Here is a 16,518-nt window from a genome sequence, read left to right as displayed (position 1 = left end):
AAAAGTTCATGTGGACATCATCCGCAAGAAAAAAAAAGAAGCCAGTTGCTTACGTTATGACTAAGATACTCGTCAATTGAATAACGTCTGTTTTTAAGCCATTGTACTAATGTAGATATAAAATTTTTATGAGTTAAATTTTTATTGGAAATTTGTTAAATTATAAATATTCATTTATTCATTTTATTCCACAATCACAATATCAAATTAATGATTGGGAGAGAATCAACAGGATAAACCCATGACTGTTTCTCTCCCCAACTTCGATAAAAATAGTCCAAATAAGGCTATGAAAATCACAAAATCACTTTTATAAAAAAATCACAAAAATTTAGTTCAAATACAACCTATGATCCAAAGATGAAACAAATAATTATTACACTTGAAAATGAATTAATAAATTGAAAAATATTAAACAACTTGATAAATTTGTAGCCAGAAACCTTAACTAGAGCTTCCATCAAAATTTTCCTGAAATGCACCCCCCCCCACCACTGAAAACAGTCCTGAAACCGCCCCTGGCATCGATCGTCCACGGCATATTGACATAGGCATGTCAAGCAAATAGCACTTCAAGAAATAGCTGAGCGTTCACCTCTGTGCGAAATAACCAGTATGTATATCTCGCATATAGAATGTAGATTATCACGACAAACTACGGAAAGAGTCTTACTTCCTATTGATACCTACCTCTTATTGATACCTTATTCTGACCTCCTGGGATTGCACACATTCCAATAATTGCACCACAGAGGATATGTTATTTATGTTTGTATATTAGCTATTGAGATAAGCAGAATAACGTTTTGAGCTGCCAGAATAAGATTGAGGTACTAAACGTAAAATTGTGAAATAATGTGTAACCTATTATTGTATTGCAATTTATTGCGTTAAGAGAGCGTCAGACTTGACTTTGGTGAAGAAGAAACCAAGCGGTGCTTATATATGGGGGTTTCTAGAAAAATGTTTCCATCTGCTTAAAGAAGGCTTGTATAAAAAAAAATTAACAGTTATAATGAATAAATGAATAAAACATGAATGTATATAAGACATTCAAATCTCTCAGCCAATGGATTATTCCTAGATTTATGAAATAAAATTTCAGTTTCCCGCCTCTTAAGGATATAACATATAGAACTGAATTGACATTCAAATTACCTGAGGTAGACGGGCAGCCTTCATAAGCGGTGTGAGACCAGTTCTATCCCGCGAGTTAGGATCAGCTCCGAACATCAGTAACAAATTCATAAATTTCAAGTCGAGTGGTGATACAAGATTGATCTCGGTTCCAAAAAAGTATTTCTTGTTGGGGTTAGCGCCGTTTTCGAGGAGCATTCTGGCGACTTCGGTGTGTCGGTTGCGAATCGCTAGTCTAAGTGGCTCGTCACAGAGAGTGGTGCGAGGATACGGCTCATCAGTGTCCTCTCTGTAGTCCACTCGAGCTCCCATTCGCAACAGAAGAGCCACCAGTTCTGTGTACCTAACAATTTCAACAATTCTAATCGAATACAGTTCTACACATGACCACAAGTATTGACGTGAATGGGAAGCATCGATGCTTTTTTTATAAGTAATACTAACAGTTTAAAGTGGTACTCATGAGTATGCAAGCCCTCTTCAGTGACCCTCAATAAACTATACAGAAAAAAAATCGTATTGCACATTATTGTGCATTTTTCATGCTACATAGGCCAATATGCTGTAGAATGCTAGAGTATGAACTAAATTTTTTATTACATCATATTTACCATGTATCAATATATTTTTTACCTTAACTAATGAGAAATGGATTGCAAGCTGAGTCCTTTCATAAAAAAAATTATAAACTGCATAAGGAGAGTAACATGTAATAAATTGTCAATTGAGCATTTTACACCGGGATGATGCTTTTAATTGTTCTAAACTTTGAGAAGTATTATATCTGAACATGATAGATTGATCGATTTTCTTAGAGACAGAGCAAATCCAATCAAATACATGCACAGAATATTACATAAAATACCAGGAATAATTACACAAATAATAGAAGATTTCAGTTCGGTAGAGTTAATAAATTTTATTGAATTCAAGTCACCCAACTATGGAAGCCCATCTACGCGAACTCGAAAGAATACTTTCAACGACAACTTTACAGTCTGAGAATCAATATAATATTTTTTAATACAAAATTCAACTAAGATATAATATAATACAGGAACACTTGAGTACTGGCGCGGGGTGCTTCAAGACCCCCACAGTGGTAAATTACGTTTTGGTGACTGGCGTGAAATTTCTGCGCTGTTGTGCTTTTTAATACCTTCAAGTTATCTCATAAGTACAGTACATCAATACAGTTTTTTGTCAGCTTGTATTCATTGCACTTCGTTCATGAGACTGTTGAAAGTGTCTGAGCCTGGGTGCCGCTAGACCCGCGCGCCAGTGTTTCATTTTTGTGCATTATTTTATTCATCTTCAGTTATTACTGAAATTGAAAATGTAATTTGTCACATATTATATATTTTGTTTTCAAAGTCTCTTAAATGAATTTAGATAAGTTGAATAAAGCCAGATTCAGGCAATATCTATAATATATTTGGAGATATGAGTGATGATGAAAACATTTCAATGTTGAGTCAGAAGCAGATAATGATGATATATGGTTATATAATGATATATAACTATAATAATTATATTAGTTATACAGAGTTAGTTAAAAGTTTTGAAACAGCTTAATTACTTTATTAATAAGTTTTTGCCATTTTATCAGAAAGTATGAATAACTGAAAGTTGCAATAATGTAATAATCATACCCATGCTCGGCAGAAAGATGTAGAGCAGAGTATCCACATTCATCTCTTGCATTTATGTCGCCACCTCTAACCAGTAACAATCGCACTGCTTCCGGATATCGTTGCCAAACTGCATAGTGCAGTGGTCTCAGCCCTTGAGTTACTGGCTCATTCACCTCAAACAAATAAAGTGTTATTATTCAAAAGTGAATGTTATACTGAATAAAAATACTATAATATATTATATTGTCCAACTAGATAAATAATTTTTTATATTTTCCACATACATAAAACTATCAGTATCGGACATCAAAACTTCACATTTTGTCTTTGATATTTTCTAGATTTGATTGTGATGGAAATTGTACATGAAATTTCTACTGTGTTCCACTATCACAGCAACCAATTTTTTACTCTTGATTTGGAGATGATTTTGTCTATTTTCTTCTCATAGATTAAATGTAACAGATTATGTTACAATCAGAAAGTCTGTATGGCTATTTAACATTCATAAGAGTGTGGCCATAACAACTATTATTAATTAACGTATATAGGGTACAATAAAATTCATTATCTGCTAGGTACTGTCCTTAATAAATGAAAGGTTTCATCCATCTACTTTGTTTGAATTTAATATCTCTGTGAACTTTTTCAACATCATACCCAATTCTAAGTACAGTTTTAGGTTATCAGAATACATAAATGATACATTGATCGAGTGAAGTAAGGTCCAAGATTCAAGTCCACTGTTTTGCATTTCTCTTTATGTATTTATGTTTATATTTATGTTCCACATTTACGGCAAAACGCGGCAATAGATTCTAATGAAATTTGACAGGTATGTTTCTTTTAGAATTGCGCGTCAACTTATACATAAGATTTTTCGAAATTTTGTATTTTTGTAAGAAAAAGAAGCCTCCCACATACGCCAATATTACCTTAAAAATCAGACTAAAGAATTTTTTACAATTAATCAGCTGTCGAGTGGATCCCATGCAATAGATAACTCAAATTTGAACATAGAATTTCTCCCGACTTTTCTCTGCTTTCAATTCTGTCAGCTTTTGATGATAGTAGTTGAACTAGGTTATAGACAACCCCCAACCAGCAATTCGAATTCATTTATTTGCCATAAAAACTATATGCAAATTGATATAATAAATATTCTCAATTACAATATGGCACTACCAGAAAAGAACAACTTGTGCGCTGGATGTGAGTTCGAAGAACCATGAACTACCAAACCGAAGAAACAACCTATCTTGAGGATGAGGTCGACCACGCGGCCCCCACAGAGGACCTCGTAGAGTCAGGAGCCGATCCCAGAGTGTCATACCAGCTGAAGAAGGAGGAAGTGGTCAACTTTCTGGAAGATCTTGGCTTATCCGCCCTAGGAACACTGTTGGAGCTGAGGAAGAGTATCGTCAACCACCACTGCTCCCGTCGGACTGGTTCATCTAACACCAACCAGGACGGTAGGCCTACTGTTTCGGGCACGGGCCGAGCCAACGTAGAGGCACCCAACACGAGTAGACAGTTTCAAAACTGGCTTACCAGAACCGAGCCCCTTCCGGCCAGTATGCGACAAGGTCGAGGTAAGGAGCTGGAATCTAAAATTCGATGGACTGTCAGATGCGCCCAGCTTCATTGAGAGACTCGAGTTGCTGCAGGAGGCTTACGGGATCTGATCTCCGGTGAACAATTTCTCTTGGCCCTTCCCGAATTCCTGTAGAAAAAGGGTTGCTATGGATGCGGAATCGATGTTCTCAATGTAAGCAGTGGGAAGACCTCCAATGAAAGCTTGTTTGCTTCATATCAAGCTTGTAACTTGTTTGCTTTCAAATCGCGCTATCACTCTTTCAAAGTAGCAATTATAAATATAAGCATTATATAAAATATAAGCATTATATAAATATAAGCATTTATATAATTATATAAATGCTCCAAAATCAGTTGTGATCGAGAAAGGACCAGCAAACGACAACAGATTGTTTTTAGAAGCTTCAATTGCTGGGGTAGAGTGTCAAGCTTTGTTGAACACTGACTCCAAGCTCAGTTATTTGAGCACTAGGTTATTCACAGCTTTAAACAAATTAGGACCGGTGAGGACAGAACCCATGCATAACTAGACTACCTGTGCCAATGGGCCCACTCCAAAACTTGATAGGAAAATTACAAACAATGTCAGGATTGAAAAACTGACCGTCCCATTGATTGCAACTGTAAGTGATCGATTTCAACAAAATGTGGTTTCGGGGATTGACTTCATTTGTGAGCATAACCTTATTATTCAAATAGTTACAGGAATAATAATAACATGTAATCTCAATACTGGACCATTTAATGACCAGATTGTGAATACACCACACCACAACGGGGAGTGCAAGTATAACACAACACAGATGTAAACTATTAAGTCGTAATACTACAGCTACATGCGTGGCAAACAGAGATCCAAACTCACTCATTCAAAAGGAGTCAGGACAGTGGAGTGCATCATGTATTGTGAAGAGTGAATCAAACTTGTCAACAGTGAAGTTTCCGAATTATTCACAAACAGCTGTTGTTAATGGCTGACTAGCAGGTAACCCGTGCTCTTCAAGGATCTATTTTAAAACTTTACAACTAACTGAAAAGTTGACGTGATGAAATCTTGAAGAATTGAAAATAGGCCTATAATCATCCTCGGTTATTTAAGAATCTATATGCAAAATTTCAAGTTAATCAGTCCAGTAGTTCAAACGTGATAATGTCTCAAGCATAATTTTCCCATACCGTACGTGTATGAACCAGTTCTTCCCTTTATTATAGTAAAGATGAAACAGTGCTAAAAACGAATAATCCGAGAGGTAATCAGCCTCGTATCCGACAGAAAAGTCGTGAAAACAAACTTATCCGGAAAGCTTCGTCTTCAACCGAGTATCTGGAATGCTATATGCTGAGTCGTGCGGGTCACATACCCGACAATAAGAAGGGTGCGACAAATTAAATGGAGTATTGTGTACGTATACCAATCATTCTCGCCAATTCGACTGGACAACGTTCGTTCAGGTGACAAGGCGGTTGGTTGGGATGACTGGCAAGTAGTAAAAATCTTTCCCACAGTCGTTTATCACACCTCACATTCATGGCAGTTATCCACCGGGAGGACGACTACTGCACCGTTTGACAAGAGTAGGGCACCATTTACCAGGTCTACAATGCACCCAACGTTCGCAAGAAACGCGGCGGCCGACCGCGTATCAAAGTATGGGGTATAATGGCATACTTACTTGGAAGTAAACTCTTCAGTGATCTATTTTGCTTAGTGCAGTTGAAGTTTTTGGGACATTAGATTTTTTTTTAATTGTTATTTTTATATTTGAACTGTTTTTTTATTCCTCGATTATACTTCTTCTTATTATACTCCTCATCATTGCCACCTCCCCCCCCCTCCATCATGGTCCTAGTAGGTGTCACAAAGTAAATTTTCGTCTGTTGAAGACATGCTCTATGTTTTAATATCTGAGTATTTTTGGTTCAGTTAGGCTGTGTCACATGGTTACACATTATGTTTGCTATGGGCAACCAACTTGATGATTACCTTGTTTATAAGTTATTTGGTTTGTATTCAACTATATAATAAAATGGATGTTAACCGAACATATAATATTCATTAGTGTAGAACTTAACATGTGCGAACAAATTGCTGTTGTGTGTTTGTTATAGACCACCAAGAACCGGATTCATAAATGAATTCGAAAATGCTCTAATTAACCTGTTGCCATCCTACAAGCATGTTGTAATAATGCGAGATTTTAACACAGATCTACAGAAAACTGATTCTTTCGAATATTCACAGCTCACAAATATTTTCATGTCATGTAGTCTTAGTATATTACCGCTTGATCCCACTCATCACACCAATTCATCACACACAACTCTTGATTTGATAATAGTTAATGATGAGTCATTTGTAGTTCATTATGGTCAGTTACCAGCCTCAGGACTCTCTTCACACGACTTGATTTTCTCTGTGCTTTCTCTTCAGTCTCCACGACCTGATGCTAGAACAATGCATTACAGGGATCTTAATAGAATTATTCTGTTGGAATTTATTGCTGATGCACATAATCTTCCTTGGCATAGCGTCTACAATCTGATTCATGTCGACGACATGGTGGAGAGGTTCAATGAATTGATTTTGGCTCTATACAATAAGCATGCTCCTGTCATCACTCGGAGAGTAAGGAGGAAGCCATCACCATGGCTTACTCCTGCAATTCGTCAATTGATGTCTCGGCGGGATGCAGAGTTTAGAAGATCTAATGATCCCAACGATCTCACCCTCTTCAGGAGGTTGAGGAACAAAGTTAAACAGGAGCTGCGGAACTCTCGAAATCGCTTCACTTATAACACCTTACTGCAACAAAACACACCACGGGAAAGGTGGAGAATGGTCAAATCGTTGGGTATTGGCAAGACTAGAACTTATGAGCCTATTGCTTTTGACTTGAATGATTTAAATGATTTCTTTGTATCACCTCCTGGTGATGTTGATCTTGCAGCTCAATATACTGATGCACTCAATAATACACTTCAAGGTACTCCTCCAGCACATCAATTTAATTTTTCACCAGTTGATTATTTGCAGGTATTGAAGGTTCTCAGTTGTGTCACTTCTAATGCCACTGGATCTGATTCCATACCAATCCGTTTTATCAAGGATACATTGTTTGTTACTCTTCCTGTTATAACCTTAATTTACAATCAATCTTTCATCACTTCTTCTTTTCCTTCACCATGGAAATCTTCCCTGATTACACCTCTTAGGAAATCCCCTCATCCCACATCTGCATCTGACTTTAGACCAATCTCAATAGTTTCTGCATTATCTAAGGGCGTTTGGCACTGGAACAAATCAATCAATATTTAAGTTCTAACAATATTTTAAATAGGTTCTAATCTGGCTTCCGCTCAAATCACAGCACCACCACTGCTCTGGTTCACGTCACCGACTCCATCCGTCTGGCTATGAAGTATACCAAGGCAATCATATTAGTTATGATTGAACTCTCCAAAGCCTTTGATTGTGTTTTTCATCCACCACTGCTGCTTAAACTAAAGGAAATAGGCTTCTTTGATCATTCTGTGTCCTGGTTTGAATCTTACTTGGTCTCTAGACAGCAATGTATCAGATACAATAACAATTTTTCTGTCTGGAAACCTATATTTCTAGAGGAGTACCACAAGGATCTATCTTAGGTCCTCTTCTGTTCTCGTTATTTATCAACGATCTGAGTAAATTATTCACTCATTGTAGCTTCTACCTGTTTGCGGATGATCTTCAGGTATACTACAGCTTTAAGCCAAATAATATTGATGTGGCTGTGGAAATTATCAGCAGGGATGTGGCTGCGGTCAGTGATTACATCAGGAAGCATGGATGTGTCTGAATGTGGCTAACACAAAATCAATATTGTTTTGTCATCCACAGATTTGGCGACAACTTGATGTTTCTACTATCCTTAAAGTCATTGTGAATCATCACCAGCTTCCATACAGTACCTCTGTGCGTAATTTGGGTCTCATCATTGATAGATTATTAAAGTGGAATGAGCAGTTGCAGTCAGTTTGTAGGAAGGTTTTTGCTGGCGTTCATACTCTGAAGAGGGTTGACGACGGTATCCCACTGAATATGAAGCTCATGCTGGTGGAAACATTGATTTTCCCTCACTTTTCTTATGCTGATATGGCATATGGTGATTTAAGTGTGGACCTTGCCACTAAGCTGCAAAGAGCTCAAAACTATTGTCTGAGATTTGGGTATGGCCTGTGGCGTTTCGACCATGTTTCTTCTTTTTATGATCATGCTTCAGTCTTGAGGTTGAGTGTTTCAAGAGATTTCCATGTTATAATTTTGACAAATAAGGTTCTAAAAAACAAGCTGCTATCTTATATTTTTTGTAAATTTGTTCACCTAGCACAAATTAGCACGATGAGAACCCGGAATCATGCCACATCTCTGGTTACACCACAACACAGGACAGTGATTCACAATATATCATTTTAGGTGGAGGCAGTTAGATTGTGGAATGCATTGCCAGACAATATTAAGTTCTTCAATGTTTGATTCCATTACGAACTGCTTGTTAAATAATCACTTTGAACAATTAACTACGACATAGCAGTCAGGTATTTATATAAATAAAAGCTATTAGCTTCTACTCACATTAGTGTAGCGCTTTCGGACACTAGGCCCTTCATCAACACTGGCTGTCACTTCCGTTGTTGAATACATATGGTTAGTAAGCAGCGTGGGTTATGGGAGTGGCGGGAATTTTTGAACTGTTGGCGGTGGGGGTGGCGGGAATGTTTGAATTTGTGGATTATTGGAGTAGGAGGTTGTAGAGGCTGTGTGATTTGAAGTTGGTTTGCTCATTAAGGATGTTGTGGGGGTCTCTTTTAGTATGTTTATATATTTCAAATTGTTCCAAGGTGTTTAGTTCAGGCCCTTTGTTTCTGATGTGTAGAATTTTTAAATTTGTGGCTATGTCTGTGTAGGTGTGATTGTTTCCTATTAAGTTGGTAGCAAATGCTGATTCGGGGTTGTTGATGTGTTCTTTGAATCTTTTTTCGAATGAACGGCCACTGTGCCCAAGGTAGTATTTTTGGCAATTTGAACAGTTGAGTTTGTATACCCCTGGGTTTTCGTATAAGTTTTTTTCTGTTCTCTTGTGGTAAGTAGGTTTTTGATCTTGTTTTTTGTTTGGAATGCTATATTGAATCCTGCCTTTTTGAAATTCTTTGCTAATCTGTTGGACTTTGAGTTTATGTATGTTAGTGTTATGAATTTGCTATGTTCAGTGCTGGGCTTTTGAGTTTTTCTTTTCATTTTCTGTTGGATTCTGTCTATGAGTAGTGGATCATAGCCATTAGTTTGGGCCAAGAATTTTATTGTGTTGAGCTCTGTACTATAATCTTCTGTTGATAAGGGGATGGTGTTTAGTCTATGGATCATTGTTTTAAAAGCAGCATGTTTGTGTTGAGTGGGGTGATTGGAGGTCTGGTGGATAAGGGTGTCTGATGTAGTTGGTTTTCTGTATATATTGAAGCTGTGTTGATTGTTCATATTTTTTGTGATTGTTAGATCTAGGAAGTTGAGTTTCTTTTCTGTTTCATACTCTGCTGTGAACTGGATGTTTTTGTCTATTCTGTTTATGTCAGTACGAAATAGTTCACATTGTCTTTTGTTTCCTCTGTATAATAGAATGATGTCATTAACCTATCTGTGCCAGTATATGATGCTTTTTGAATGTGTGTTACTTTTGATGATCTTTGTCCAAACTTTGCCACGTCAACATAAATAAAAAAGACATTCTATTCTAGTCTATGCTATCCCAGTTTGTGACACCGTTTTGCTGTATCCGGTAAGGAGGAATCCTAGTCTACAATGTTTGTAAAATAGGGTTGGTTTCAGTTTTCGGTTTATTCATTACGGCATCAATATATTTGTTTGCTTCGCGACGTATTAGTATAGTTTTAGTAGAGCTCCTAATCCGTCTGCCCTATTCCTTAGCGACGTTTCCGTATTGGGAAATAATTTTTCCGTTTTTCTCCGCGACGATTCCGGTCGTCTTCTGAATAATTTCGATCGCATTAAGCAATCTTTCTCTGTACCATTTTCCTGTGAGCAGTTTCAAATTGCTTCACAATACATTGTGCAGTCACAGACTAGCGCATTTCTGCCTGTCTGTTTGCATCCCTATCTGTCTGCCAATAGCAGGCACAGATTGCTATAAATTTTCATACGCAGTTACAGATTTGCGTATCTATTTTCCCTGTGAGCAGTTTCATATTGAATTGAATTGGTTTGTTTTTTCAGATTGATTTCTACATGGATGCAGGTTTGATGCCTAGTGAGATCGGACTCCCCTTGATCGGCTTGCTGGACATTATACAGTAGTTGTTTATTCTCTGCCCTTGCACGGTAGACCCAATATTTTATGAATTTCTTTTTACCTTGACCCTGGGCTAATCTTAGGTGACCTTGATGATCTTGGGTGTATACTTGCGACTCACTTCAATCGGCACTCTAACTTTACTATCATCGAATGAGTAGTTATATGAAGTAGGCACATACAAAAGAAATAAAAAACATTATTAATGTATCAATTGTTTTTTTTCTGATTCTGAATTCTATTTACTGGAAGTTCTCCTGCGTGAGAGAGTGAGCTCTTCAACTTTTTTAACCAATCAATGGAAATTAGTAAGTTCAGCAAGAGAGTGTGCTACCTGCTATATTTTATTCCATGGGTAAATCTTGTTAATTTATAGAAGTGATTTGGACAAAAAAAATCCCTCAGTAATCTTATATTTGACTAATATTCCTTATTGTTTTACGATTATTAGAGTCATCAAGTTCTTTTTCTTCAGTGCAAATAATAATTACCTTTGCTCCAGTTGCTAAGAGTATTCGAATATCGTCCAGAGGTACCATTTTAACAATGCTATCAGCCAGTTCTCTTTGGAGGGGATTGATCTCATGTATCATCTTGTTCTGCAAGGGTCCAAACATTCTCTATCTGAAAAATAAATCAGTTTCATTCAAGGGTAAGAGTTCAATACTTCAGCAGGCAGAAAAAATAATATTATTATCTATGAACACAAAAATTATATCTACATATTATCTATGCTATCTTTTTCAACAGCTGCTGGGTGAAGAGTCAAGAGTGAAGACTCTTCACTCGTAAGTTGAAAAAGATGGCAGAGCTAAGTAACTTACATTACATATTATGTAAACCAGATTCATTCATCCAGTTCAATAATCAGGTTAATCCTGAACAATTTTGGAAAAAACTCCGATGTCCTCAACATTTACATAGCTCTATGTGCAATGTTGTAAGAATCTACAAATTTCTGACACCATCTTGTTTTTTTCATTATGACAATAATTGTTTTGATATTTTCATCACGGATATTCTCTTCCTACACATTACGAAGTGATTGATACCACTTCCAAGGCTGTACTTTGAAGGACAGTAATAATTCTTTTTCTACTGCATGAAAATGAATCGCCATTTTAGGTGATTCTCTCACTCTATAAAAGAAGGACATAAAAGGTCATACAAAAGACTTGGGAGTCAAATATAAATAGCTTAGCCAACGAGAGAAAGTTATGTAATACCACACTCTCGCAGAAAAAAATATGAAGACTAATTTTGTAGGATCATAGTCACCTTTCCGGGAACATTGACAAACCAAAACGTTTGACTGTATATTTGTAATAATTTGACGACGTTCAACTGTTTGCTTGTGTAATAATGAGTACACTGTGTTGAATGGATTGAATATCTATCTATCTATCTATCTATCTATCTATCTATCTATCTATCTATCTATCTATCTATCTATCTGTCCTTTTTTCATAGAGGAATGCCACTAACAATAAACAAAGTAGGTATAAAAGGGGGATTCTGGGCCCACCAGCAATGAGCAGCCCAATTCAACCTAACCTAACCTAACCTAACCTCCCCCAAACCTAGTCTCAGTCATTTTGTCTGGCCCCACCAGTGATGAGCAACCCAACCTAACCTAACCTAACCTAACCTCCCCCAAACCTAGTCTCAGTCATTTTGTCTCTCACCATGACTCCTTCCCCAACCAATAGGAGAGCAGGAAGCCTCCCCACCATGATTTTCTCCCTAAAAACAGGCGATGACAGGTGTGCTAAGAACAGGTGCAGCTGCTCTTACCAAAACCATAAAAAAAATTCCTATTTAAAATTCCCCTATTAAAAATTTTTTTATTCCCCATACTAAATTCTGGTATTTGATATTCTTAAGGTGGGTACTTTAAGTTTTATTGAGATTCTTAGAATATTTTTTTTTCAACTTTAATTCTTGTATCCAATTGGTAATGTGGATATTCCATCCTCTAATACTATTCTCTTATCATCTTTGGAACAAAGAGCTTTTTTATTTATATCCACTGTATAGACATGATGCTCTTTAGATCTGATACAGGTATTTATCAGTCTATGGTCATTATTCAAGCTGAGACAATTCAAATAATCATCAAATGTAATATATTTATTTAATGCAGCTGACTGAACACCTTTTGCTTTTTTTATTTCATGGTCATTCATTCTTATGGAATACATTTTTGCATGAAGACCCACAAATTCCAAGATTATCTTACTATTTGCCTCATCCTTGAACTTTCCCAATACTTTTTTATTCACTGGTGAATAGCAAGGATGGTCAATGGGATAATCAGATGTGTCAAAGTGCTCAATCATGTTATATATATCATCATATAAATCATCAGTAACTATTTTATATAGTAAACTATCTGTATCAGTATATGCAAGTTTAATGTTCTCATTGCCATATTTTGGTATCATTACATTGTAATGGAAGTAATACATCAGTTTTTGCATAATGGTCACTATATTCACCAAGATTTTTGAACCCAAAGGTATTCCATACATTTATTGCATGTAAATAATCTTCATCAGTAATTGCTGTCTTATTAAGATTTGAATAAAATGCAGCTTTTGGTGGGAGAGATGTTTCATTCAATTTATCCCGACTTGTTATATACTCATATGGAAATACACCTTTCCTTGTTAGTAGAGGAATATGTTGAGGTTGGATAAACTTTGGGATCTCTTCAAGTTTGGGGAGATTCCTAGCCAGACTATCCAAGCTACTTGGCATGAAACGAAATGAATCTAGAAACCGTAATTTCATGAATTTATTGATTGTCTTTGAAAATGATATATATTTTTCTTCTGAGTTGGGAATTATATCGATCTGCTTCTCATCATAACCCAACTCCCTCACAATAAAGTGACTATCATATCCACTAAGGTTGTGAAATAATACAGGGAGGAAGTGGGGGACTTGATACTTTAAATTGCAGCTACTATGTGCTGCCCCTCGGTAATTTCCTGTCATATGACAGTGATCTCTAACTTTCACATCATCTACACTGAAATGTTTATCACACATATAACAAGTATCTGCCGAATTGTATGCAGCAAGTTCTTCAGAACTCATTTCATTCATTGGATTGTTAGTTTTATATATTTCTGTTATTTCTTCAGCCAATTCCTTCAAATATTTAAGTAACATCTTAGCAGCATCCCTACCCCTGTATATGAATGGCTCTGAGGGTAAATTATCATACTGTATTGTTTGTTTCAAATAGACACAGATGCTCATAGCCTCATGTTTATGTACTTGTACTGTGTATGATGCAGCGATATCTGGTGTACAGCCTTGTACAGGCTTTAAAATACTTTCAAAATCACAGTAAACAACAAAAGGTACTTGCAGACCTCTCTCAACATGCTCAAATTTCACGAATGGTTTATCATCTGGTAGCACAACTCTTATAGGATTATTAGCAACACACATTTTCAAATGCTCCCTCAGCTTTTCTTCTTTTAACACTCCATACCGATCATCAAAATGGCTGAAGCACCGCTTGCATATTGATATGCTATCTTTATGTTTTGTAATTTGATAACGAACCAATTTTTCAAAGTTTTTTATATATACATAGTGACTGATACCATCACTATTGGAAATCAATAGAATATCTCTATGATCTTCAAGTTCTTCATCAACAACTTTCAGAGGATAGACCTTGTTCTTCTCATCTAAGCCGAATATGTTGATTGTCATTTGATTCACTTTCTCAAATTTTTTAACTTCATTCAATGGTGTGGGGAAAGATACACAAGTGAAGTCATATGTATGATTGACATTACTGTAACTTGATACTCGATGAGGTTTTGTATCTATCAGTTTAGATAAAATTGCATACTCGAAGCATCTATTATCAAAATTTTGGACATTGATACATGCTTTCCTGTTGTTAATCACTTGGGGAAGTGGTACATAAGTACTACCACCAAGAGGTATATACTTGTTGATGCGTAATCTAAGCCCATCAACAGCAAGAAGATGCCATCCACTCTTTTTTAGTTGCACTTCACTCAACTCAGAATTCAATTTATCAAATCCTAACATTAGAATTTTATCTATATTACTATCTGCAAAAATAGGATAATTTTTTGTTTTAAATGATACATTCATCTCTTCATCCATTTGATTTATCATTCTACAATCAACTAGTATATTGAACTTAACTGCACCTTTCAAAGACAATGACATATTCAATCTTGTAGTTATTTTATCTTTCACAGATTGTAGAAAAAGAGGTAAGTCATGATTGACATCTTGTCGAATGAAGTATGATTTAAGCCGACCTTCAAATGCAGTCTCATATTCATTAACACCTTCCAAGGATGGTTGCATTGCAAGTAATGCATCTAATTTTGGCTCAACTCTTCGCCGTTTTGATGGTATGATTTCTGATTCACAAGTTTTATGATGCTTGAGCAAATTGTGTAAATTGATGAAGTTACATCCACAATGAGAGCATGAAACTTCAAAATTTTCATTGCATTATTTTCATGCTTTTTTCTTATGTCTGATCTTTGAAAAACTTTACCACATTTCACACAAATAATGTTCATAGCACAGTCTAAGTCTTTATCATCTAAGAATTTAGAGCAGATGATCTCATGAAAGTTTCGTGATGGAATTGATTTAAAAGAATTACAACAATATTTACAAATATGATTTACAGCAGAATCAAATTCCTTTTCACATTTTGAAACATGTCTTTTCAAATTGAATAAACGTGAGAATTCACGACCACAAATTTCACACCTCATGATATGAATATAATTGAATAATGCAATTGTATAATGTCAATATGTTATATGAGAGTAAGAATTTTCACGAACCAATGACTTCTCCAATATCCTTGATGATCTCTTCGATGACCTCTCCTATGATCCCTTTGATGATCTCCTCTTCACTGATCTCCTTTTTTTTCAATAATATATTTGATGTCCTCTTTGATGACCTCTCCAAAGACCTTTTTGATCACCTCTCTGATGACCTCTCCAATGATCCCTTTGATGATTGATCTCTATGATATTCTTCTCAATTATTTCTTTGATCTCCTCTTAATCTCTATGATCTCCTTTGATCTCTATGATATTCTTCTCAATTATTTCTTCGATCTCCTCTTCAATGATCTCCTGGATGTCTTTTTTTTTTCAATAATATCTTTGATATCCTCTGTTGATGTCCTATTTGATGACCTCTCTAAAGATCTTTGTGATCACCACTATGATGACCTCTCCAATGATCTCTTCTCTAACAAGTGTATTGTAGAAAACAGATAAAAATACTGTACTAATTAAGAGCACAAACGCACCGATGTTCACTACACAAGGACTGAATCCTAACTGAGATAATCATCTCTCTCTTAAAGGTAATCCCCCCTCGCTCTAATTGCTCTCTCAAGCATCAGAAAGCCAGGTCATTGACCTCACTTTACAGTCATGTTTAGATCTACAAGTAGAGTTCAAACATGTTCAAACATGTCTGTGAAGTGAGGTCAATGACCTGGCTTTCTGATGCTTGAGAGAGCAATTTTTTTATCTTATCCAGTTTCTTCTCCATTCCATCAAAATAGCTTATAATAAGGTTTATGAATATTCAAAACCCTTATATTCTCTATTGCTAGTTTTAATGATGTTATCAAGCAGGATTGTATTTTTTTAGCTATGAAACAACAACACTCATGGTAAGACAACAAATTTTCTATAATAGATAAGAAGCTTTTTTTTTTGCTTACCGGTAGCTGTAAAATAACAATATTGCTAACTGAAGTAGTCTAGCTG

General features: G+C 36.0%; 1 protein-coding gene across 2 annotated transcripts in view; it reads right to left on the bottom strand.

Annotated features, from left to right (window-relative positions):
* LOC111055550 (putative ankyrin repeat protein RF_0381) overlaps window positions 1-16,518 on the bottom strand; it is a 74,772-nt gene that overhangs the window by 32,243 nt on the left and 26,011 nt on the right. For both annotated transcript variants that reach the window (XM_039441575.1, XM_039441573.1), the window contains exons 2-4: window positions 11,200-11,332; window positions 2,790-2,944; window positions 1,159-1,480 (exon numbers count right to left, since the gene is read on the bottom strand). In XM_039441575.1, the coding sequence (XP_039297509.1) occupies window positions 1,159-1,480; window positions 2,790-2,944; window positions 11,200-11,325 (603 nt within the window). In that variant the 5' untranslated portion in view covers window positions 11,326-11,332. The remainder of the gene's footprint in view (window positions 1-1,158; window positions 1,481-2,789; window positions 2,945-11,199; window positions 11,333-16,518) is intronic.

Source organism: Nilaparvata lugens, chromosome X, assembly GCF_014356525.2.
Source record: "Nilaparvata lugens isolate BPH chromosome X, ASM1435652v1, whole genome shotgun sequence".
NCBI classification, from domain to species: domain Eukaryota; kingdom Metazoa; phylum Arthropoda; class Insecta; order Hemiptera; family Delphacidae; genus Nilaparvata; species Nilaparvata lugens.
The sequence above is the reverse complement of the archived record's forward strand: the minus strand, read 5'-3'. Positions and strand labels throughout refer to the sequence as shown.